Source organism: Hemitrygon akajei, chromosome 16, assembly GCF_048418815.1.
Source record: "Hemitrygon akajei chromosome 16, sHemAka1.3, whole genome shotgun sequence".
Lineage (NCBI taxonomy): Eukaryota > Metazoa > Chordata > Chondrichthyes > Myliobatiformes > Dasyatidae > Hemitrygon > Hemitrygon akajei.
The window spans coordinates 53,196,868-53,223,453 of NC_133139.1; the positions used below are offsets into that span (position 1 = coordinate 53,196,868).

The 26,586-nt window shown below is 47.2% G+C and overlaps 1 protein-coding gene across 3 annotated transcripts in view; it reads right to left on the minus strand.

Moving 5' to 3' along the window:
• Positions 1 to 26,586, minus strand: part of LOC140740048 (disintegrin and metalloproteinase domain-containing protein 10-like) — a 710,477-nt gene that overhangs the window by 653,828 nt on the left and 30,063 nt on the right. For all 3 annotated transcript variants that reach the window (XM_073068877.1, XM_073068876.1, XM_073068875.1), the window contains exon 4: positions 21,065 to 21,223. In XM_073068877.1, coding sequence (XP_072924978.1) covers positions 21,065 to 21,223 — 159 coding nt within the window. The remainder of the gene's footprint in view (positions 1 to 21,064; positions 21,224 to 26,586) is intronic.

Genomic DNA, 26,586 nt, shown 5'->3' on the forward strand with positions numbered 1-26,586 from the left:
TTTCTCCAAAGACAAGGGGCCCAAAACTGTTGACAATAAGTGCAGCATAACTAGTATCTTATAAAGGCTCAGCATTATTTCCTTGCTTTTATGTTCTATTCCCCTTGACATTAATGCCAACATTGCATTTGCCTCCTTTACCGCAGACTCAACCTGTAAATTAACCTTCTGGGAGCTTGCACGAGGACTCCTAAGTCCCCCTGCACCTCTGATGTTTGAACCTTCTGCCCATTTCGCTAAAATTCTGCACTATTGTTCCTTTTGCTAAAATGCATTTCCCAATAAGCTCCCAACACTGTATTCCATTTGCCACTTCTTTGCCCATTCTTCCAATATGTCAAAGTCCTGCTGCAATCACATTGCTTCCTCAACACTACCTGCCCCCCCCACCTATCTTTGTATCATCCACAAACTTTGCCACAAAGCCATCAGTTCTATTAACTAAATCACTGACAAACATGTGAAAAGTAGTGATCCCAATACTGACCCCTGAGGAACACCATTAGTCACGGGCAGCCAACCAGAAAAGGCCCCTTTTATTCTCACTTGCTGCCTCCTGTCTGTCAGCCATTCCTCTATCCATGCCAGTATCTTTCCTGTAACGCCGTAGGAAACATCCTCATAAACAGCCTCATGTATGGCACCCTATCAAATGTCTTCTGAAAAACCAAGTAAGTGACAACCACTGCCTCTCCTTTGTCCACCCTGCTTGTTACTTCCTCGAAGAACTTCAGCAGATTTGTCAGGCATGATTCCCTTTTACAGAAACCATGCTGACTTTGACTTATTTTATCATTAGGCTTCAAGTATCCAGAAACCTCATCCTTAATAACAGACTCCAACACCTTCCTTACCACTGAGGTTAGACTAATTGGTCTATAATTTCCTTTCTTTTGCCTTCCTCCCTTCTTAAAGAGTGGAGTGACATTTGCAATTTTTCAGTCCTCCGGGACCATGCCAGAATCAAATGATTCTTGAAAGATCATGACCAATGCATCTGTTATCTCTTCAACGCCTCTCTCAGGACTCTGGAATGTAGTCCATCTGGTCTAGGTGACTTATCCACCTTAAGACCTTTCAGTTTGCCTAGCACCTTTTGCTTTGTAATAGCAATGGCACTCACTCCTGCTCCCTGACACTCACAGACCCCTGGCACATTGCCAGTGTCTTCCACAGTGAAGACTGATGCAAAGAAACCATTTAGTTCATCTGCCATTTCTCTGTTCCTCCCCCCCCCCCCCCCATTACTACCTCACCAGCATCATTTTCCAGTGGTCCAATATCAACACTCCCCTCCCTTTTATTCTTATATATTCTTTATATACAGTATAACTGAGAAAACGTTTGGTATCCTGCTTTATATTATTGGCTAGCTTGCCCTCATACTTCATCTTTTCCCTTCTTATAGTTTTTTAGTTGCCTTTTGTTGGATTTTAAAAGCTTCCCAATTATCTAACTTCCCACCCACTTTTGCTATCTTATATGCCCTTTCTTTGGCTTTTATGTAGTCCTTAATTTCCTTTGTCAGTCATGGTTCCCTACCCCTGCCATTTGAGAACTCCTTATTCTGTGGGACACATCTATCCTGCATGTGGTGAACTATTCCCAGAAACTTCAGCCATCTCTGCTCTGCCATCATCCCCACCAGTATCCTCCTCCAGTCCACCTGGTCAAGCTCTTCCCTCATGCCTTTCTCCAAGTAGGCTCAAACACAAGCTGCTCTAAAAAGCCATTTTGAAGGCATTCTACAAATTCCCTCTCTTGCGATTCAACAAAAACCAGTTTTTCTCAATCCCCTTTCATATTGAAGTCCCCCATTACAATTGTGTCATTATGTGCCTTATTACAGGTCCTTTGTTGGGACCACATCTTTTCACATTATATGTCAATGATTTGGATGATGGGATTAATGGACTTGTGGCCAAGTTTACAAATGATACAAAGATAGGTGGAGGGGCTGGTAGTGTTGAGGAAGCAGGGAGTCTGCAGAAGGACTTGGACAGATAGGGAGAATGGGCAAAGAGGTGGCAGATGGCAAATGGTGTAGGGAAGTGTGTGGTCGTGCACTTTGGTAGAAGAAATAATGGCACAGATTAGTTTCTGAATGGGGAGAAAATTCAAAAATCATCCATGCAAAAGGACTTGGAAGGCCTTGTGCAGGATTCCCTAAAGGTTAACTTACAGGTTGAGTTGGTGGTTAAGAAGGTAAATGCAATGTTAGTATTCATTTTGAGAGGACTAGAATATAAGAGTAAGGATGTAATGCTGAGGCATTTTAAGACATTGGTAAGACCACACTTGGTGTGTAGTTTTGGGCTCTTAATCTAAGAAAAAATGTGCTGGCATTGAAGAGGGCCTAGAGGAGTTTCACGAGAATGATTCTGGCAAAGAAAGGGTTAATGTATGAGGAGTGAGACTGAGTTATAGAGAGAGGCTTGCCAGATCTTTATTCTTTGGAATGCAGGAGAATACTTCCTTATGGAAGTGTCTAAAGTTATAAGGTGGATGATACCCATTATCCCCAGGGTAGGGGAGTCCCAAACTAGGGACCATAGGTTTAGGGTGAGGGGGGAAGCTTTAAAATTGATCTGGGGGGACAGCTTTTTCATGTGGAGGGTTGTGAGTAGATGGAACAAGCTGCTAGATGAAGTGGCTGAGACTGGTACAATAGTTTCCTTCAAGAAGCAATTCGATAGGTTCATGGAGGAGTGGAGCTTAGAGGGATATGGATTGAACACAAGAAACTAGGGACCAACTGGGTGAGTACCATACAGGTTGGCATCAACTGTTTGGGCTAAAGGGCCTGCAACTATGCTTTATTATTGCTCTATGACTCTAAGATTCCATTATCCCCATTACATGCTTTCGTTTAAAACAAATAATCTCTTACATGGGACTTTCCTAAATTCCTTCTGAAAATCCCAGTATGCACAAGTTCCCCCACTCCATTACTCCTTAGAATCCTCCAGTAGATTTGTTCAACATAATTTGCTTTTAATTAACCCATGCTGACTCCATTCTGAGATTTTTCCAAGTGCACTGTAAGTAAGATTTTTATACCTAACTCCAGCATTTTCCCTACCACAGGCATTAGGATTAACTGTCTATGACTTCCCTGCCTTCATTTTTAACTAGTGGAATAACACAAAGTCAGCCCCTTCATTCCACTGCCTCTATGCTAACCTTTACACTGATTCCATTTGCCTGCATTAAGAGCATATCCTTCTATGCTTTGCCTGTCAGAGTGTCTCTTAAACATAAAAAGAATGTGAATAAGAACATAATAATTGTCTGATTTCATCAAATTTTAGTTATCAACCACTCTGTGTAAAAATCCTTCCTCCCATCTTAAAACTACAGTATGTCCTTTTGTTTTTGATACTCTTATCAATGGAAAAGATTCTGACCATCTACTCATATACACCTCTCATAATTTAATGTACCTCTATTGGGTCCCCCCTTCATCTTTCTTCGCTCCAGAGGAATAAGGCCAACTGCTCAATCTCTCACTGTAACTGAATCCTTCAGTCCAGGCAACATCCCAGTAAATCTCCTCTGCACTCTCTGCAGCAAAACCATGTCCTTTCTCTAGTACAGCAACCAGAGCTGCACATAGCACTCCAGGTGTGGTCTAACCTGTGTTTCATATAGTTGCAATGCAGCATCCCAACTCTTCTATTCGCTTCCCTATCTATTTTGCGAGAGTAGTAAATAGAAGCACGGCAAATTACAAAAGCATTAGGAGAGTTAATTGAGAGCAGCTGTTTCTGAGCAAGTTCACATTTGACATGCAGAGGGTGCTTAAAGGACAACAGAACGGAGTACAGGGCAGGTATGCTACAGTCAGGAGGAAGGACAAGGATGGCAAGGTAAGAGGACCTTCAATGTTGAGAAAAGTAATACATTTAGTCAAGGAAAAAAAAGGAAAAGTATGTAAAGCTTAGGAAGCTAGAATCAAACAGAGCCCTGGAGGATTATAAAGAAGTAAGAAAAGAACTCAAGAAGAGAATTCGGAAAGCCAAGAGGGACCATAAACAGTCCTTGGCAAGTAGGATTAAAGTGAATCCCAAGGCATTCTATACATACATCAGGAGCAAGAGGATAACTAGGGGGAGAGTAGCACCACTCAAAGATAAAGGGGGGGAGAGTACATTTGCTTGGTTGCAGAGGATGTGGGTGAATTCCTTAACGAGTACTTTATGTCAGTATTTACCAAGGAGAAGGTCATGGAGGATTGGGAGATTGGTGCCGAGCATGTTGGTATGCTGGGACATTTTGAGGTAAAGGAGGAGTTTGTGATGGGTCTCTTAAGGAGTATTAAGGTGGATAAGTCCCCAGGTCTGATTTGTATACCCCAGGTTACTAAGAGAGGCAAGAGAAGAGATTGCTGGGGCTTGACCAATGTCTTTGTGCCCTCTCTAGCCACAGGCAAAGTCCCACTAGCGAGTAGCTAATGTTGCCCATTATTCAAGAGGGAACAAGGTATAATGCTGAAAACTGGACTGATGAGTCTCACATCAGTGGTAGTTGCTGGAGAGAATTCTTTTGGATAGGATTTATGAGTATTTGGAAAACTATGGCCTAATTATGGCTTAGTGCAGGCACATCATGTCTTACTAACTTGATTGAGTTTTTGATGAGATGAGAAGGGTGATTGATTAAGGTAGAGCTGTGGATGGTGTTTACATGGAATTTAGCAAGGCATTTGACAAGGTCCTTCATGGGAGGCTCAGCCAGAAGACAAGAAGCATGGGACCATGGTGAATTGGCCATTTGGATTCAGAACTGTCTTTTGCATAGAGCGTAGTAATCGAAGGGAGTTACTCCAGCCAGAGGTCTGTGATTAGTGGTGTTCTGTAAGGATCTGCACTGGGACCTCTCTGATGTATATAAATGACATAGATGAAAATGCAGATAGATAAGTTAGTAAGTTTGCAGGTACCATGAAGATTAGTAGTGTTGTGGATAGAATAGAAGACCGGCAGAGGGATATAGATCAGAATCAGGTTTATTATCACCAGCATGTGACGTGAAATTTGTTAACTTAGCAGCAGCAGTTCAATGCAATACAAGACAGAAAAAAAAAATCAATTACAGTAAGTATACATATGTATACTAAATAGATTAAAATAATGCAAAACAGAAATAATATTTTTAAAAAGTGAGGTAGTGTTCACAGGTTCAATGTCCATTTAGGAATCGAATGGCAGAGGGGAAGAAGCTGTTCCTGAATTACTGAGTGTGTGCCTTCAGGCTTCTATACCCCTTACCTGACAGTAACAATGAGAAGAGGGCATGTCCTGGGTGATGGGGTCCTCAATAATGGACGTCACCTTTCTGAAGCACCGCTCTGTGAAGATGTCATGGATTCTATGGAGGCTAGTACCCAAGATGGAGCTGACTAATTTTTCAACTTTCTGCAGCTTCTTTCGGTCCTGTGCAGTAGCCCCCCCAATACCAGGCAGTGATGCAAGTCAGAATACTCCACACAGTACATCCATAGAAGAATTCAAGTGTTTTAGGTGACAAACCAAATCTCTTCAAACTCCTAATGAAATATATCCATTGTCTTGCTACTTTTATAGTTGCATCGATATGCTGGGACAGGGTTAGATCCTCAGGGATCTTGACACCCTGGAACCTTAAATTGTGATATGGGCAAGAAATGCTCATATGCTCAGCACCGATCTTCCTATCCTCCATGTCTGGTCAAGATGGTGCCTGCATACAACACTCCCATATCAACAACTTCTGGATAAACCACAAAACTATTTATTACACTTTTTAAATGTCTTTTATGTCTGTTTTTCATCTTGAATGTGATTCTGGAATGGTTGGAGCCTGTGATTTGCAGTTTGGAAACTGATTCAGTGATCCCGCGCTTTGCTGTCTCCAAGAGGATTCTGGAAGGCAGTGGGTGCGAGTCTCATCCAAGGAGGCTGTGGGGGGACGTGAGCCAATGTTTGACTTCACTTCGCTGATTAAAGCTTCCATTGTTCACCGATTAAAGCAATGGGGGAGATTGAATCTGTTACATGAGCGTGGTGGTGGACGAACCCAAGTGCAGAACACGGGTGCAGAGGCAGAGTCGGGAGGCATTATTGACATAGCGAGTGTGGAGTCGGTATCCAGGAGCGATGCTAGACTTAGAAATGGCAGTCCTAAGAACCATGGAACAAAGTTACTCACACTGGAGTCGACCAACGAACTGACAGTACCTTGTTGTGTTTCCAGGGTTTTTATCCTGCAGTTACTGATGGGAAGCAGGTGTGTGTAATTTGCTGAATTGCGAATGATTGGAAATCAGTCAAGGGGGTTAGGGCCCAATTAAAGAGGTAATGGGGAATTGCCAGACAGGACCATGACAGAAACATTGAGGCAAATGCAGAAGGTGAGCACCAACTGCCTGCCTTTTGATCACTGATGCCAGAGAGGGGAGCCTGTATAGCCTGCCATTGTGCCTGGAGGATATTACCAATATTTTCTGTGTTTTGGATATGGATATGAACTATGGACTATAGACCTTTTTTTCAGTCTTACAGTTTTTTATATTCTGTGTTTTCCACCCAATCTTTCTCTTTTTTGTGCAGGAGAGGGGGGAACTGGAGGTTAATGTTTCTGTTTTATTTTTGTTCAATTTTTTGTGTGGGGAAGGGGAAGATTTGGGGGTCAATGTTCTTGTGGTGTTTTTTTATAGGGAAAGGCGGGTTTGAGAGTTAATCTTCCTGGTCCATTTTTTTGTACGGGGGAGGGAGGATTTGGGGGTTGATGATCATGCTGCCATTCTTCTTTCTTGGTTTCGTGGCTATCTGGAGGAGAAGAATTTCAGAGTGGTATACTTTGATAATAAGTGTACCTTTGAATCCTTGAAGTGGCAGCTGGAATTTAACCTGGCCAAATGTGAAGAGTTGGATTTTGGTAGGTCAAATGTGAAGACCCTTAACAGTGTTGCTGAGCAGAGGGATCTTGGGATCCAAGTTCACAGCTCCCTGAAAGTGGCTACATGGGTTGATAGTGTGGTTAAGAAGGCATATGGCATAGTTGTCTATATTAATTGAGTTGAAGAGTCAGGAAGTTATGTTGCAGCTTTATAAACTCTAGTTCGGCTGCATCTAAAGAATTGTGTACAGCTCTGATCGCCCCGTTACAAGAAAGGTGTTGAGGATTTGGAGAGGGTGCAGAAGAAGCTTACCAGAATCTTGCCTGGATTAGAGAGTATGCGCAATAATGAGAAGTTAGACAAACTTGGGTTGTTTTCTCTGGTGTGGCAGAGGCTGAGGGGGATCTGATAGAGGCTTATATATATGTAAGAGCCATAGATAGAGTAGACAGACAGTATTTTTTTCCCAGGGTTGAAATGTCTAATAATAGAGGGCATGCATTTTAGGTGAGAGGGGGTAATTTCTAAGGACAGGTGAGGAGCAGTTTCTTTTACCCAGAAAATGTTTTACACATCTCATGTTCTTGATATTTATTACTTATTTATTTATTATTTTTTTCTATCTTATTGTATTTGCACCATTTGATATCTTTTGCACACTGGTTGAATGCCCGGTTGGTGCGGTCTTTCATTCATTCTATTACGCTTATTAATCTATTATAGATTTTTTGAGTATGCCCACAAGAAAGTGAATCCCTGGGTTGTATATGTTGACATAAATGTACTTTCATAATAAACTTACTTTGAACTTTGAGTGGTGGGTGCATGGATTTGCTACCTGGGAAGCTGGTAGAGACAGATACATTAAAGACTTTCTATTTTTACAGGACAATTTTTAACAACCAATTAATCTACTAGATACTAACCTACTAGTTCAAAACCCTACTATGAAGAAACATCTCGTAGAAACCTTCTTACAGAGGATGCCAGAATTGAACGCCGAACTCCAATGGCCTAAGCTGTAGAAGGACTGTGCTAATCACTGTGCTACCGTGGCTCCCCACAGTACCCTCTCTTAAATGGCTTTAGGCACATGAATGTAAGGAAAATGGAAGGATATGGACATTGTGTAGACAGAAGGGATTAATTTAGTTGGCCATTTGATAACTAATTTAATTGTTTCAGCACAACATTGTCGGTGAAGGGCCTGTTCCTGTGCTGTATTGTTCTGTGTTCTATTTATGAACCATGCATGCTTCACCACCCTATCGACATTTAGAGATCCCTAGGTCCATCAACATCTCCTCGTGCCCTACCACTCACCATGTAAGCTCTACGCCAATTTGACTTCCCAACTTGTCAGCATCTGTTTTCTGACTCCAGGCCAACTTTCCATCCAAATCTATATCCTGCTGTAACGTTAAGCAACCTTCCTCACTACCTACAACACAATCAGTTTTCAAGTCATCCAATTTGCAGGAGCTTACAGCCTCTGAAGAATTTTGGAAGATGATAAGCAAATCAGCTAATTTTTATAGGGTCACTTTCTCTGGTACCCTGGGGTGCAGATTACCCTCCCCTGATCTACTCCTATCATTTCACTAATACTGAGTTCCTTTGCATGCTTCCTCTCTCTAAAAATTCACCTCAACGTATGTGGAGAAGGTTCTTCATACCCTCATTTGTGATGACAGTACCAAATTATGTCACAAAAACATGCTGACTAGCAAGTCCCATATATACCGACTAACTTCATTAACACTTGGTCTACAGCCACCCATATCTTGGTGATTCAAGTGCTCCTCCAGATACCACTTCAAATGTTGTGAGGGTATCCACCCCCACCGCCCCTCAAAGTGTTCCAAACACCATCCATCATCTGGATCAAAAGATCCCCTCTAAACCTGTGATCCCTGATTTTACACACCTTTCTCATGGGGGAGCAGGTTCTTGCTATCTACCTAGATTTCTCAGAGTTTTGTAGACCCCTATCAAGCCCCTCTCTGCTCCAGGGAAGAGCCAGAGCTGAGCAGAGATAACTGCCTCCTCAGATGGCCCACGTCCTTGTGCCGCAGGCTCTAAGTGAGCTCAGCCTGACATTGCCAGGTTTACAGTGGGATTGCTTGCTTCCGACAAGGCAAGGTTTTCCAGTGACGTTCAGCTCTCCAAAGCAGTTCCCACAGCAGTAGTCGGCGATTTTATGTTGGGGCCACACGGGATCAGTCTGAGATCAATGCAGAGGCAAAATCAAAAGCTAGTTTGTTTACAGGAGCCACTGAGAAAGCCCAGAGCTGAGCCCTTACTGATTCCTTGCATATACATATGGCAGACTTCCGGCGCGGTGAAGGGCAGCTCGTCATTATAAAGAGAGCAGACTGCCTCAATCCACAATCTGCTTCAGGGACCCTGGCACCACAGCTCACTCCTCCAGTGCCTGAGGACTGGCACAGGGACACGGCTCACGGCTGCTGGTGTTATCTCTCTTGGATACATGACGGGTGGGGAAAGGCCCCCTGCACCCTGCTTCAGCTTAACCTCACACCTACACCAATGACCTGCTTCAATGGCAGCAGAATCCCCCACAACAGAGACTGCGTCACCTGAGTCCCCACTCAAAGCTCCGGCACAGTGGTCAGGATATGGGAAACTGGAAGCGGTGCAGGGAGGGGTGAGGGAAGGCCAAGGGCAGCACAGGGGTTCAGGGGAGGAGCCATGGCTGAATGAACAGCATTGTAAGATGGCCAGCAAATTGCCAGAGCGAAGAGACTGATGAAAGCACTGTCGGCAGATGGCTCAGTAAGTGAGTTAAAAACTGAATGGTATTCAGACATCAGCAATCATCTTCTTGCATTGTATGGCCTGACAAGAGACACCGGGGTCTGAACTCCTCAGCCAGAGGAACGCCCTCCCTGCACTCAGTCAGAAGAAGACTTTATGTTTCAATGGGATGTGCTCTCCCTGCACCTGTGATACTGCTACGAGTTTTTCATTGCATCTGTGCGCACATGTACTTAGAAACATAGAAACCTACAGCACAATACAGGCCCTTCAGCCCACAATGCTGTGCCAAACATGTTCTTTACCTTAGAAGTTACCTAGGGTTACCACAGCCCTCTATTTTTCTGAGCTCCATGTACCTATCCAAGAGTCTCTTAAAAGACCCTATTGTATCCGTCTCCACCACCACTGCCGGCAGCCCATTCCACACACTCACCACTCTCTGTGTAAAAAAAACTTACCCCTAGTATCTTCTCTGTACCTACTTCCAAGCACCTTAAAACTGTGCCCTCTCGTGTTAGCCACTTCAGCCCTGGGAAAAGGCTTCTGACTATCCACGCGATGAATGCCTCTCATCATCTTATACACCTCTATCAGGTCACCTCTCATCCTCCATCACTCCAAGGAAAAAAGGCCAAGTTCACTCAACCTATTCTCATAGGGCATGCTCCCCAATCCAGGCAACATCCTTGTAAATCTCCTCTGCACCCTTTCTACGGCTTCCACGTCCTTCCTGGACTGAGGTGACCAGAACTGAGCATAGTACTCCAAGTGGGGTCTGACCAGAGTCCTGTGTAGCTGCAATATTACTTGTGCATATGACAATAAACTTGACTTTGACTAGAGAACACATTCCCCTGCCCCCTCCTTCTTCAGTCCTGACGAAGGGTCTCAGCCTGAAACATTGACTGCTCATTTCAACGGATGCTGCCCGACCTGCTGAGTTCATCCAGCTTGTTTGTATGTGTTGATTTCAACATAGAACATAGAATAGTACAGCACATTACAGGCCCTTCGGCCCACAATGTTGTGCTGACCCTCAAACCCTGCCTCACATATAACCCCCCCACCTTAAATTCCTCCATATACTTGCCTAGTAGTCTCTTAAAACTTCATTAGTGTGTCCGCCCCCACCACTGACTCAGGCAGTGCATTCCACGCACGAACCACTCTCTGAGTGAAAAACCTTCCTCTAATATCCCCCTTGAACTTCCCTCCCCTTAACTTAAAGCCATGTCCTCTTGTACTGAGCAGTGGTGCCCTGGGGAAGAGGCGCTGGCTGTCCACTCTGTCTATTCCTCTTAATATCTTGTACACCTCTATCATGTCTCCTCTCATCCTCCTTCTCTCCAAAGAGTAAAGCCCTAGCTCCCTTAATCTCTGATCATAATCCATACTCTCTAAACCAGGCAGCATCCTGGTAAATCTCCTCTGTACCCTTTCTAATGCTTCCACATCCTTCCTATAGTGAGGTGACCAGAACTGGACACAGTACTCTTAAGTGTGGCCTAACTAGAGTTTTATAAAGCTGCATCATTACATTGCGTCTCTTAAACTCTATCCCTCGACTTATGAAAGCTAACACCCCATAAGCTTTCTTAACTACCCTATCTACCTGTGAGGCAACTTTCAGGGATCTGTGGACATGTACCCCCAGATCCCTCTGCTCCTCCACACTACCAAGTATCCTGCCATTTACTTTGTACTCTGCCTTGGAGTTTGTCCTTCCAAAGTGTACCACCTCTCACTTCTCTGGTTGAACTCCATCTGCAACTTCTCAGCCCACTTCTGCATCCTATCAATGTCTCTCTACAATCTTTGACAATCCTCTACACTATCTACAACACCACCAACCTTTGTGTCGTCTGCAAACTTGCCAACCCACCCTTCTAACCCCACATCCAGGTCGTTAATAAAAATCACGAAATCCTTGTGGGACACCACAAGTCACAACCCTCCAATCTGAATGTACTCCCTCCACCACAACCCTCTGCCTTCTGCAAGCAAGCCAATCCTGAATCCACCTGTCCAAACTTCACTGGATCCCATGCCTTCTGACTTTCTGAATAAGCCTACCGTGTGGAACCTTGTCAAATGCCTTACTAAAATCCATGTAGATCACATCCACTGCATTACCCTCATCTATATGCCTGGTCACCTCCTCAAAGAATTCTATCAGGCTTGTTAGGCGCGATCTGCCCTTCACAAAGCCATGCTGACTGTCCCTGATTAGACCATGATTCTCTAAATGCCCATAGATCCTATCTCCAAGAATCTTTTCCAACAGCTTTCCCACCACAGACGTAAGGCTCACTGGTCTGTAATTACCCAGACTATCCCTACTACCTTTTTTGAACAAGGGGACAACATTCACCTCCCTCTAATCCTCCGGTACCATTCCTGTGGACAACAAGGACATAAAGATCCTAGCCAGAGGCTCAGCAATCTCTTCCCTCGCCTCGTGGAGCAGCCTGGGGAATATTCCATCAGGCCCAGGGGACTTATCCATCCTAATGTATTTTAACAACTCCAACACCTCCTCTCCCTTAATATCAACATGCCCCAGAACATCAACCTCACTCATATTGCCCTCACCGTCATCAAGTTCCATCTCATTGGTGAATACCGAAGAGAAGTATTCATTGAGGACCTCGCTCACTTTCACAGCCTCCAGGCACATCTTCCCACTTTTATCTCTAATTGGTCCTACCTTTACTCCTGTCATCCTTTTGTTCTTCACATAATTGAAGAATGCCTTGGGGTTTTTCTTTACCCTACTCGCCAAGACCTTCTCATGCCCCCTTCTTGCTCTTCTCAGCCCCTTCTTAAGCTCCTTTCTTGCTACCCTATATTCCTCAATAGACCCATCTGATCCTTGCTTCCTAAACCTCATGTATGCTGCCTTCTTCCACCTGGCTAGATTTTCCACTTCACTTGTCACCCATGGTTCCTTCACCCTACCATTCTTTATCTTCCTCACCGGGACAAATTTATCCCTAACATCCTGCAAGAGATCCTTAAACATTGACCACATGTCCATAGTACATTTCCCTGCAAAAACATCATCCCAATTCACACCCGCAAGTTCTAGCCTTATAGCCTCATAATTTGCCCTTCACCAATTGAAAATTTTCCTGTCCTCGCTGATTCTATCCTTTTCCATGATAATGCTAAAGGTCAGGGAGCGGTGATCACTGTCCCCCAGATGCTCACCCACTGACAGATCTATGACCTGACCCGGTTCGTTACCTAATACTAGATCTAGTATGGCATTTCCCCTAGTCGGCCTGTCAACATACTGTGACAGGAATCCATCCTGGACACACTTAGCAAACTCTGCCCCATCTAAACCCTTGGAACTAATCAAGTGCCAATCAATATTAGGGAAGTTAAAGTCACCCATGATAACAACCCTGTTATTTTTGCATCTTTCCAAAATCTGCCTCCCAATCTGCTCGTCGGTATCTCTGCTGCTACCAGTGGGCCTATAGAATACCCCCAATAGAGTAACTGCTCCCTTCCTGTTCCTGACTTCCACCCATACTGACTCAAAAGAGGATCCTGCTACATTACTGTGGTGAACTACATATACCTGTTTGGACACGCCCCCCCGTTGACTGCTCCTGTGGCTCCTCCCACAGACCCCGGTATGAAGGTGATTGGAGCCACAGACCCTTCCTCAGTCTCCAGGATGTTGTGTGATCTTCCAGCCAATAAAAGCCTACCTTAACCCACATCTCAGAGTTATTGATGGTGCATCAATTTTATTGGCTGTAAGTTTTAAAGCATGGAAAGCATTTTACGTCTGGAAAAATTGGACATTGATCCTCAAGACTCAGAAGCAGCTCTTGCCTTTGAACTCTGGCTTGCATGCTTCCAATCATACTTGGAACAGATTCCCGTGACTGAGCCCACTATTATGCACAGAATCCTCCTTTCGAGGGTCACCCCGAAAGTTTACTCCCTTATCAGGGACCTGCCGACCTACCAAGGGGCACTCAAAAGATAGTACCTGCGGCCGGTGAACACCGTCTACGCAAGACATCGCTTAGCGATGCGGCGGCAGCGAACCGGCGAGTCGAACGCTGAGTTTGTCCGGGCCCTACAGACACTCGTGCGGGCCTGCAACTGCAGGGGACTGACGGCGGAACAACATGCGGAGCTGCTAGTACGAGACGCCTTCATTACGGGGATCAGGTCAGTGTAGGTGCGCCAGCGGCTGCTGGAAAATGCCGATCTTACCTCACGCTTGGCGATCAAGACGGCCGACACACTGGAGGCTGCTCTGCACAACGCTGATGCTGTCCAGCCGCGCGATCTCCCGCTGGTTCAGTGGACGCTGCAGACCCCGCCACCGCCGCCCGCGAGCGAATTCACCAACGCTGCTGCCAGTCGCGAGTCCATGAACTCCCCGAAACCGACCACAGCTGCTGCCAGTCGCAAGTCCGCGCAGTGTTACTTCTGCGGACTCGAAAAGCACCCCCGAAAACACTGCCCGGCCCGAGAAGCTACCTGCTCCAGCTGCGGAAAGAAGGGCCATTTCACCAAGGTCTGTAAGTCTGAACCATGAGCGGGGTCGAGCAGCGCCTCGTGCGAGGCATGGGGGTGGCCATCTTGGTCACCGCCATCTTGCCTGCCCACCTCGTGCGAGACATGGGGGCAGCCATCTTTGCCGGTGCCACCTCGCCCCGCCTCCGACCCACGGGTGTTTACCGGGCACCGAGACAGCGGTTCAACTCTGGCCTCCGTAACCCTTGACCAAAGCGCCCCACACCAGCTTGCAAGGTCAATGATGGACATCCTGGTGGAGGGGCACAGGACTAGATGCCTGTTTGACACGGGCAGCACTGAGAGTTTTATTCACCCAGACACGGTGCAACGCTGTGGACTCGTGACACGGCTGGTAAGCCAGAGGGTCACCATGGCTTCTGGGTCGCATTCCACAGACATCCGGGTGGGTTGTGTAGCGACATTGGTGGTGCAGGGCACAGAATATCGGAACTTTGCGTTACTGGTCATGCCTCAACTGTGCGCGCCTGTGCTATTGGGGCTGGACTTCCAGAGCCACCTCAAAAGTGTGACTATGGCATATGACGGGCCCCTCCCACCACTCACTGTCAGGAACCCTCAGTTTTGTGGGACTTCGTCATATACCCCGCTACTGACCACGCACACACACCGACCAACACATCCCACCCAACACCATGCCGACAGCCGCGCTACTGACACCACTTGCAGCCTCTCCACCCTCAAGATTCCTCCCCCACCGCTGTTCGCCAACCTGACCCCCGACTGTAAACCTGTGGCAACTAAAAGCAGGAGGTACAGCGTGGGGGACAGGGCCTTCATTCAGTCGGAGGTGTAGCGGCTGCTCAGGGAGGGGATCATTGAGCCAAGCACAAGTCCTTGGAGGGCCCAGGTGGTTGTTGTTCGGACCGGGCAGAAAAATAGGATAGTCGTGGACTATAGCCAGACCATCAATAGGTTCACGCAGCTTGACGCGTACCCCCTACCCCGCATCGCGGATATGGTCAACCAGGTAGCTCAGTACAAGGTGTACTCAACCATAGACCTGAAATCCGCTTACCATCAGCTCCCCATCCGCCCGGAGGACCACCCCTACTCCGCCTTCGAGGCGGGCGGCAGGCTCTATCACTTCCTGCACGTCCCCTTCGGTTTCACAAAAGGTGTCTCTGTCTTCCAAAGGGAAATGGACCGGATGGTGGACCAGTGCCAAATGAAGGCCACATTTCCCTACCTGGATAACATCACCATCTGTGGTCACGACTGGCCGGATCACAACACCAACCTCCAACGATTTTTCCAAGTGGCCAAAGCCCTGAACCTTACTTATAACAGGGACAAGTGTGTGTTCGGAACCACCCGACTCGCTATCCTTGGGTATGTCGTGGAGAACATTGGCCCTGATCCCAACTGTATGCGCCCCCTGTTGGAACTCCCTCTTCCCACCACCCTCAAAGCCCTCAGACGGTGTCTGGGCTTCTTTTCCTATTACGCCCAATGGGTCCCTCATTACGCAGACAAGGCCCGCCCCCTGGTCAAGTCTACCACATTTCCCCTCTCTGCCGAGGCCTGCGCGGCCTTCAGCCGCATTAAAGGGGACATTGCCAAAGCAACGATGCATGCGGTGGACGAGACCATTCCCTTCCAAGTAGAGAGTGACGCCTCCGATTTCGCACTGGCTGCTACCCTCAATCAGGCAGGCAGGCCAGTAGCATTCTTTTCTCGTACCCTTCAAGGCCCTGAGATTCGGCACTCCACGGTGGAGAAAGAAGCCCAGGCCATAGTGGAAGCTATTAGGCACTGGAGGCACTATCTCGCCGACAAAAGGTTCACCTTGCTGACTGACCAGCGCTCAGTTGCGTTCATGTTCAGCAACCAACAGCGGGGCAAAATCAAAAGTGATAAAATTTTGAGGTGGAGAATAGAACTCTCCACCTACAACTATGACATCCTGTACCGGCCTGGAAGGCTCAATGAGCCCCCTGATGCCCTATCCCGGGGAGCATGTGCCAGCGCGCAGCTCGACCAGCTATATGCCCTCCATGCAGATCTTTGCCACCCGGGGGTCACCCGATTTTACCATTTCGTGAAAGCCTGGAACCTGCCTTACTCCCTTGAGGACATCAGGATGATGACCAGGGACTGCCAAGTCTGCGCTGAGTGCAAACCGCACTTCTACCGTCCTGAAAAGGCGTAACTTATCAAGGCCACCCGCCCCTTTGAGCGACTGAGTGTTGACTTTAAGGGCCCCCTTCCCTCCACCAACCGCAATGTCTACTTTCTCAACATTATCGACGAGTACTTGCGGTTCCCCTTTGCCATCCCCTGCCCCGACACCACTGCCACGTCCGTCATAAAAGCCCTGCGCCAGCTCTTCACTCTGTTCGGATATCCTTGCTATATCCACAGTGATAGAGGGTCCTCCTTTATGAGTGACGAGCTGCGCCAGTACCTGCTGGCTAGGGGCATTGCTACTAGTAGGACCACGAGCTATAATCCCCGGGGAAATGGACAGGTGGAGAGGGAGAATGCCACAGTGTGGAAGGCCACACTTCTAGCCCTTAAGTCAAAGGGGTTGCCGGTCTTTCAATGGCAGGAGGTCCTCCCCGAGGCGCTCCACTCCATCCGCTCCCTGTTATGCACGTCCACCAATGCCACCCCTCATGAGCGCCTCTTTTCTTTTCCCAGGAAGTCCGCCACTGGGACCACCCTACCAGCTTGGCTGACATCCCCAGGGCTAGTGCTGCTCTGGAAACATGTGCGGAGCAATAAATACTCCCCGCTGGTCGAGAGGGTTCACCTACTTCATGCGAACCCCCAGTATGCCTACGTGGTCTTACCCGATGGGCGGGAGGACACGGTCTCCGTCCGTGACCTGGCGCCTGCAGGAGCAGCAGACCACTACCCCGAACACTCCACGGTAACTATGAACCCTGTACCCGAGGTGACACCGCGCACACCAAGCACTACACAGACTCCTCACGACACTCCCATACCGGGCGCCTCGCACACGCATGAGGGATCACTGACGCCTAGTGTGCTGACACCTCCAGTTAGGCCAGAACCAGTACAACCACCGTCTCCGGTGCAAGCACCACCGGCACCTGTGCCATCACAGCTGGTGCTATGTAGATCGCAGCGACAGATTCGACCACCTGATAGACTTAACCTGTAAATATACTTGTAAGAAACTTTGCCCCATGGGGACTTCCCTTTGTTTTAAAAGAAAGGGGGGGGTGAATGTGGTGAACTACATATACCTGTCTGGACACCCCCCCCCCCCCGCTGACTGCTCCTGTGGTTCCTCCCACAGACCCCGGTATAAAGGCGATTGAAGGCACAGACCCTTCCTCAGTCTCCAGGATGTCGTGTGATGGTCACTTGCTGCTTGTGCTTTCTTCCAGCCAATAAAAGCCTACCTTAACCCACGTCTCAGAGTTATTGATGGTGCATCAATTACCCACCCTTTCTGCAGCTGTAATAGTATCCCTGACCAGTAATGCCACCCCTCCTCCCCTTCCCCCCCTCCCTATCCCTTTTAAAGCACTGAAATCCAGGAATATTGAGAATCCATTCCTGCCCTGCTGCCAGCCAAGTCTCTGTAATGGTCACTACATCATAATTCCATGTATGTATCCAAGCTCTCAGTTCATCACCTTTGTTCCTGATGCTTCTTGCATTGAAGTATACACACTTTAGCCCTTCTACCTTACTACCTTTACACCCTTTATTCTGCTTCTCTTTCCTCAAAGCCTCTCTATATGTTAGAACTGGCTTTACTCCATGCACTTCTTTCACTGCTCTATTGCTCCGGGTCCCATCCCCCTTGCAAATCAGTTTAAACCCTCCCGAACCATGCTAGCAAACCTACCAGCAAGGATATTGCTCCCCCTCGAGTTCAAGACCACAGCATCTGCAGTGTACTTTGTGTTTACATTCCCAGTCCACTCTGACTCTGCCATCTCTGGAACCACTTCTCTATCGTCTTTCAGGTAAGGAGAACAATACTCCAAGTGCACACTCCCCAAGGCCCTGTACCACTGTGCCTTTCCTCCTGCACTTAAATCCTCTCCCAGGGAAGGCACTCATATCTCATTCCTTCTGCATCAGACTGCGGATATTCAGTGAACTGTGTACAATAGAACAGCTTCCTACCTCTGTCAGCACTACCCAGTCTCTCATCTTTCCTTTACTAAGCAATCCAGTCTCTCCTCATAGGGCAATCCCAACAAAGGGTTCACTCTCCAAAGGTGCAATCTTAACCTCCTGAGCATCAGACACAAAATGATGGCCCAAGACATGGACTGGTTATTCCTCTCCATAGACACTGCCTGACTTGCTGAGTTCCTCCAGCACTTTATGTGTGTGTTGCTCAAGATCTCCAGCGTCTGCAAAATCTCTGTGTCTCCAACACTTACTGTTTTTGTTCCTGTCACCCTGTCTGGTAAAACATGTGTGTTTGTGTGCAGATTACAGGTGCATCTCTCTGCCCAGCGCAGGGGTGGGGAGAGACCCCAGAAGAAGCTCCAAGACGACACTGCGAGGGATCAGTGAAGGAGGGCAGATGCTCATCATGGGGAGAGACCAGGCTCTAGACATCTGCAGTCTGCTTCTGGACCCTGCCCCTTGGGGGAACAGAGGGAGTTCCATGAGTGTGAGCAGATCTTTTGCTGTAGCAGCAGAGAACTGGACCCAGGTACTCATAGCTCCTCATCAGAAGAGGGGAGAAGTGAGGAGGAAGACCTACTCCCCACCCGACACAGGCTCCGACAGCCTGGCCAGCTTCGGGTTAGGAGCGTCAAGCAATGGGGAGAGTTTGGGTCCCCACTGTCTATCCAATCCCCCTTGGTGTCCCCCTCACACCCCTCACCCACCACACGTCTAGCTAAGCCTGGCTGCCCCATTGACTCCAGGCAGCTGTGTGAAGCCAGCACATTTGAGGCAAGAGATGGCCTAGGGTCACCTGGGAGAAAGGGGAGGGCAACAGCCTTCTGGCATCCAGACTGAAGCCTCTGAAGAGAACTGTGGGGCAGCAAGCGGCACAGAAACCACTCACCCAGTGTCAAAACAAAACAGCACAGGGGTTAAATCGTAATAAAAATGTCCTACAACATGCTTGGATCTGGGAAGTTGCCCTGTGGATCCTTTGGAAGAGAATGATTGCACTCCAACAACCGTCTACATTCCTGATCCAACCACTGCCAAGTCTGCCCTACTTCAGCATGGGCTCACTGATGCCACAGTACTGTCCGCCCAGCTGCTGATTCCGCTCAGGAGCAAGTGAAAAAGCCATTTCCCATTAGCTGTTCTCTGGAGCTTCAGCTCCAATTTACATGAGTGTGGCAGGAGGCTGCCTTGTATGACAGTTGTGGACAGAGCTCAGCACATCACGGAAACTAGCCTCCCCTTCACTGCTCATCTCACTTCCTCGGTAAAGCAGCCAACATACTCAGAGACCCTTCTCCCGTCTCCCATCAGGCAAGAGATACAAAAGCCTGAGAGCCTGTACCACCAGGCTCAGGGGCAGCTTACGCATATCCCACTCTTATTAGACCCTTGTATGATAGCATCAACTCTGGACCTCCGAGCTGCACTGCACTATTTCTGTTCTGTTACACTATTCCCTATTGCAATTTTACCTCGTTCTACCCCAGTGCACTGTTGTAATAAATTGACTTCAGCATCCGCAAATTTTGGTATCCGCGAGGGGTCCCAGAACCAATCCCTCGCGGATAAGGAGGGCCGACTGCACTGAGGGGATGTTAGGGATAAGTGTTTCCACACAGTGTGTGGAATGCACTGCCGGCGGCGGTGCTGGAAGCAGATACAATAAGGTCTTTTGAGAGCCTCTTAGATAGGTACATGGAACTTAAAAACAGAGGGCTATGTGCTAGGGAAATTCTAGGCAGTCTCTAGAGAAGGTTACGTGGTTGGCACAACATTGTGGGCCAAAAGGCCTGTCATGTGCTGTAAATTTCTGTGTTAATATCTTCAACGCCCAGTTATGAACCAAAAGGACTGATCCCTTGACCAAAGCTGAAGCTTCCTAGTTATAGTTATCATGGTGCAGGTGCCCCTAAGTGTACCCGTTTACTTCATTCCAGTAACATCTACTCCAAGCTCTCTGCAGATGTGAACCATGTGAATTGTGTCCAGATGTGTGGCATGTGCAGATGTTCAGTGTGAGCACAGAAGACCGAGAACACATGTTGGAAATGAGATGATTCATTACAAGGGATTTTGTTTAGTTCAATGATTGGGAGTTACACAGAAACATGACACACAAAAGAATTTCTGGCATCCAATTTTTTCGGAAGTTTAATCTTTCCCAAATACTGACTCACATCCCGTTGACATGATCGACATCCTAGGACTTGTTAACCTCACTAAAACTTCCAACAAAGCTGGAACAAAGCCAGTTCTATCTGAGCTCACTGACCCAAATGACCCCCACTGCACTCATCATGGCACACACCCTGTTCCTGGAAGTGTCCTGTCTCTCCCTCATCCTGATCTCTCTGTATGACAGCAATCCACCAGAGACATCAAGCTGTAGTTCAGAGTGCCGGATCAGCAGCTCCTCTGAAAGGAGACTGAATCGGACAGGGTGTGCTCTTTCCCACACTCTGACAGACTGCAGATGATGGGGTGGTCAAACTGTCAGTCAAATTTGGCACAAACACTGAGATTAAATTTGCTTCTATTGGGAAATGTTGCTCTCACTTTCTTCTCAAATTCTATGTGCTCCACTCTTTAAACAACAGTACTCTGGGTCAACGAACCTCATGCACTGTATTGTTTACAGTAAACAAACTGTTGCCTACCTTCAATTCACAGGCTGTCTGAGGTTTGAGACACATTCCTTGTCCAATCAGTACTCACCAACATCGTCCTGGTGATAGATGACAGAATGGATGGCAGGATTCTTCCCCTGAACATACCGCTCCATTGGTTCAACATAGTATCTGCCCTCCTGTGTTTGAATGAACCCCTCAAATCGGCCATCGATGATGGAGCCGTGGCAGTAGGAACTATTCTCACCTGTTTGTAGAGAGGAAGGTACCTTAGTCAAGTAACCTGGGCCACATATTGTGGTGTTTCATCAGTGAGGTTGAATGGCACTGGATTCATTGCTGTGGAATTTGTCATGCCCATTCATCACTGACTCCACACATATCCTTGGCTCACACAGGAAGCACTGGAATTTACAGGCTGGACAATTAGTGTCTATCCCAGAGACAGGGACCCCATACCATACACCAGCCTCCTTGCACTCCTCTCCATTAAACCAGTGCCTCACTTCTTCTCCCGCTCTACATGCTCCTGCCTTCAGATAACTCACTTTGTGTGATTTACGATGTCAATCGGATTGAGCCCCACCTTTCAACCACCACACCATCAAACAACCAAGTCAGTGATCCAATGACAAAGGTAATGTGCCTGATTCAGAACATAGGCAGGGACAATGTACCATCCAGAAATAAAAAGGAAGCTTAGGTAATGTGGAGACGCCGAGAGTGCTGGAATGTAAAGCAGCCGTCCCCTTGAGGAATTCAGTGGGTCGAGTAGCATCTGCGAAGGACAGTGGGGGTGGTGGAGGAAAGGAATCATCAATATTTCGGGTTCTGATGCAGGGTCTGTTGAAATTCAACAATTTCTCTACCCACTGCAGATTCTGCTCGATCTGCTGAGTTCCTCCACCAGACCCTGTGCTGCTTTAGTATTGTATACAGGGTGATCACTCTTCAGTTCTTTATATGTTATCGTTTTGAAACCGAACATGAGAAGTCACCATTAGAGAAAGGCCTACACACTGCAAAGTAACTTCCTGCCCCTCAGCACTGGATGGCATCCCCCGAGCCCACCCCCCAGGCAGTCAGACTCATCCATCCATGATTCAATCATAAAACCATAGGACATTACAACAGAATTAGGCCATTTGGCCCTTTGAGACTGTTCTTCCACTTGATTATGGCTGATTTATTTCCCTCTCACCCAGACTAAGTCCAGGCTTTATTTGCTTTTCATATGATTGAGTTACTTGGCCAATATTTTTGTCTCCTAGAAATCCTGTTCATCCAAACAGATCCCTTGCTGCCATGTGCAGTTCATCCCTTTCCCTGTCGCCTGCCTGCCTCTCCCCAACATGTTCACGTCCTTTGTTAGGTCTCTGGTGGGTATGGGAAGGGTTGGCCTGAACCTTGGGTTAATATTAGGCTGAAATCTTTTTCTATGATCAGGACTATGGTTTGTGTTCAAGTGAAGATTTCCTGATTGTTAAATGTTACTCTATTCCTCAGCTGGCCAAAGACCGTGCTGACAATTGTCAGTGATGGTGAGTTTCTAAAGGGTAGTCAGAGATAGAGACCTCAGACCTGGCACAAAGAACCTGATGTAGCAGGTAGCAGCAATCTTGGCCATCAGACATACTGAGATCTAGGGCAACTACAGCTAGAAGAATACCCCCACCACAGCCTGCTCCAGATCCTCCAGGGGCTAAACCAACATCACATTCTCTACCAGCTATACGAGCTATATTTAAACCCCAGTTACATTTAATTGGCTCTGTTGGGGAAGCCAAATCATTCACATTCCCTGATTTCTAGGTGAAGGGACTCAGCCCAAAACATCAGCTGTCTATTCCACCTCCATGTATGCCGTCTGAGCCACCAAGCTTCCTCAGTGTTTTGTGTGCTTTGCTCGTTCACACACCTGACCCCTGACTCTGGGCACAATCAAACCCTCACGAGCTCTGCCACAGGTGGAGACTGCAGGCAGACAGCGGAGAGAGGTTGTAGAAAGCCCATCTAATCCATGCTAACCATCAAACGCCCACTGGACACTCACATAGCTGCGAATCTCTGGCCCATGATTGCCCAGAGTTGAGCAGGAACATTTGAAGTGGCTTTGAGGACCTCGGATCCAGGATTGGGAACACATGAGGTCCAGTGTAAACAATGGAAGGAAAGCATCTCCTTGCAAGTTCCCCTCCTTCCCCCTCTGCCTCTCTGCCTCTCTGTTGCAATGTGGCCCCAGCTCCATTCGATTTTATTTATTTTTCCTCTCAACCCCATCCTCCTGTCCTCTCCCTGTAATCTTTGACACACTTACTAATTAATAACCAATAAAATTTGCTTCAAATATAGCCAATGACTTGGCCTCCACAGCTGTCTTTGGTAGTGAATTCCCCAGGTTCACCACCTCTGGTTAATTAAATTTCTCCTCAGCCCTTTGTCCTTTTATTCTGGGCCTAGTCTGAACCACTACTGGAAAAATCCTCTATACATCCACACTTTTCAATATTCAGTACACTTCAATGAGATTCCTCCTCACTCTTATAAACTCCAGCAAGTACAGGCCTAGAGCAATCAAATACTCCTTGTGTATTAACTCTTTCATTCCTGGGATGATTCTTGTCATCCTCCTCTGGACTCTCTCCAACATCTGCACATCCTTTCTTTCATATGGGGCCCAAATCTGCTCACAGTACTCCAAAAGTGGTCTGATCAAAACCTTATAAAGCCTCAGTATTATATGCTTGTTTTTATATTCCAGTCTTCTAGAAATGAATGCTAACATTGGATTTGTCTTCCTACCACTAACTCAACATTCAAGTTAACCTTCAGGATCGAGGCACAACTGAGCAGACAAGAGGATGTCAGCGAGTTAGACCGGTGGGAAGAATTTAAAAGGAGAGCATTTTTTCTTCAGTGGTTTGATCGAGGCACAACTGACGAGGCACGTGGATGTCAGCGAGTTAGACCAGCGGGAAGAATTTAAAAAGAAGACAGCTTTAACGGGCGCAGTGGAATGGCTGTTGGGAGTAGAGGGAGTCAGAGAAGGAGGGCTTCGGCAATAACAGGTTGAGGCCAAGTAAGTTACTTGTGAGGAATAGGAATAGGAAGTATGTCTGTGAGGCCGATGTTCTGTACTGGGTGTTGGATGTGGGATGTCTGGGGTCTCCCAGCCTCCTGGAAGGCCACATCTGTGCCAGGTGCATCGAGCTGCAGCTCCTTAGGGACTGCGTTAGGGAACTGGAGATGCAGCTCGATGACCTTCGTCTGGTCAGGGAGAGTGAGGAGGTGATAGATAGGAGCTATAGGCAAGTAGTCACACCGGGGGCCTCAGGAGACACGTAAGTGGGTTACAGTCAGGAGAGGGAAGAGCAAGAGTCAGATACTAGAGAGAACCCCTGTGGCTGTTCTTCTTAACAGTAAATACTCTGTTTGAGTACTGTTGGGGGTGGGGTATGGCCTACCTGGGGAAAGCAACAGTGGCCACGTCTCCGGCACAAAGTCTGGCCCTGTGGCTCAGAAGGGTAGGGAAAGGAAGAGGATGGCAGCAGTGATGGGGGCTGTATCGTTAGGGGGTCAGACAGGCAATTCTGAGGATGCAGGAAAGAAGTTTACCTCCCAGGTGCCAGGGTCCAGGATGTTTTTGATCGCATCCATGATATCCTGAAGTTGGAAGGTGAACGACATAGGTAGGAAAAGGGAGGAGGTCCTGAAAACAGACTACAGGGAGTTAGGAAGGAAGATGAGAAGCAGGACCACAAGGGTAGTAATCTTGGGATTACTGCCTGTGCCACGTGACAGTGAGTATAGGAATAGAGTGAGGTGGAGGATAAATGCGTGGCTGAGGGATTGGAGCAGGGGGCAGGGAATCAGATTTCTGGATCATTGGGACCTCTTTTGAGGTAGGCATGTCCTGTACAATAAGGATAGATTGCACTTGAATCCAAGGGGGACCAATATCTTGGCAAGGAGGTTTGCTAAGGCTATTGGGGAGAGCTGATGGGGGGTGGGAACTGAACTGAAGAGACAGAGGAAGGGGCGGTTGGCTCACAAATAGAGAAAGCTTGTAGACAGTGAGAGGGAAGGTAGACAGGTGATGGAGAAAGGATGTGCTCAGACTGATGGTTTGAGATGTGTCTATTTTAATGCAAGGTGTATCATGAACAAAGCAGATGAGCTTAAAGCCTGGATCATACTTGGAACTCTGATATTGTGGCCATTACAGAGGCTTGGATGGCTCAGGGGCAGGAATGGTTACTTAGAGTGCCAGGCTTTAGATGTTTCAGAAAGGACAGGGAGGGAGGCCAAAGATGTGGGTGCGTGGCACTGCTGATCAGAAATAGTATCACAGCTGCAGAAAAGGAGGAAGTCATGGAGGGATTGTCTATGGAGTCTCTGTGGGTGGAAGTTAGGAACAAAAAGGGGTCAATAACTCTACTGGGTGTTTTTTATAGTGTTACGTATTCAGGCAACAATAAATATATGTGAGTTAGGCAAGGGTTTTAATAACAAATAACACGTTTATTAAACACTGAAAACAAACCCCCCCAAAAGTAAACAAACACTAACGTAACCGGAAATCAGCTGCTGTGCGGCAGCTTAAACAGTTCTTAAAGCAATGCAGCTCAAACAGTTCTTAAAGCGATGTTGCAAAAACAGTTCTTTAAAGTGGTATTGCCAAAAGTTCAAAATGCTCACAGGCCATTTAAAAGGAGAGACTTTTTAAGGCGATTTAAATTCTCTTCCACGTCGTTTTGTTTCGATCCCCGGCGTCGCACTTTTCTCACGAAGAATTTTATGAAACGTAACAGCTTAAAGGCACTGACCTTTCCTTTATCACACTGTCCTCAATCTTCTGCAATCCCGCAGAGATTAACACGAGAACAGTCAACGAATTCCTTTCGAATAAGGATCAAATAAGGTTGAACCCATTTCACCGTTGAAATTCGATTCTCCTCGATCTTTAACTCCCGAACTCCGATCTTCACTCTCCACTGATTCTTAACTAGCAGTATTGTAAAGAAACTGCTGGCAATGACCTTTTAAACTTTAGGCAATAGATAAAACTTCATCTTTCAACTAAACTGCGTCATCACATTAACACACAGTGGCATGAAGTCAACATGGCAAATCCAGCCACGAACTGCCCCACCCCACAGGGAGGGGTCCTCCTCTTATACCCTGTAAAAAAAAACCTGTCACATGATCTCTACTGGCGGGAAAATGACGTCACTCCACCATCACAAGACCATTACCTCAAGTCCAGTATAGCTTCAACCCCAGTCACGTGACAAGGGTACCACTGTCACGTGTCACGAGTACGTAACAATAGACCACTCAACAGTAACAAGGACATTGAGGAGCAGATAGGGAGACAGATTCTGGAATGGTGCAATAGTAACAGGGTTGTCGTGATGGGAGATTATTATTTCCCCAGTATTGATTGGCATCTCCCTAGGGCAAGGGGTTTAGATGGGATGGAGTTTGTCAGGTGTGTTCAGGAAGATTTCCTGACACAATATGTAGATAAGCCTACAAGAGGAGAGACTGTACTTGATCTGGTATTGGGAAATGAACCTGGTCAGGTGTCAGGTCTCTCAGTGGGAGAGC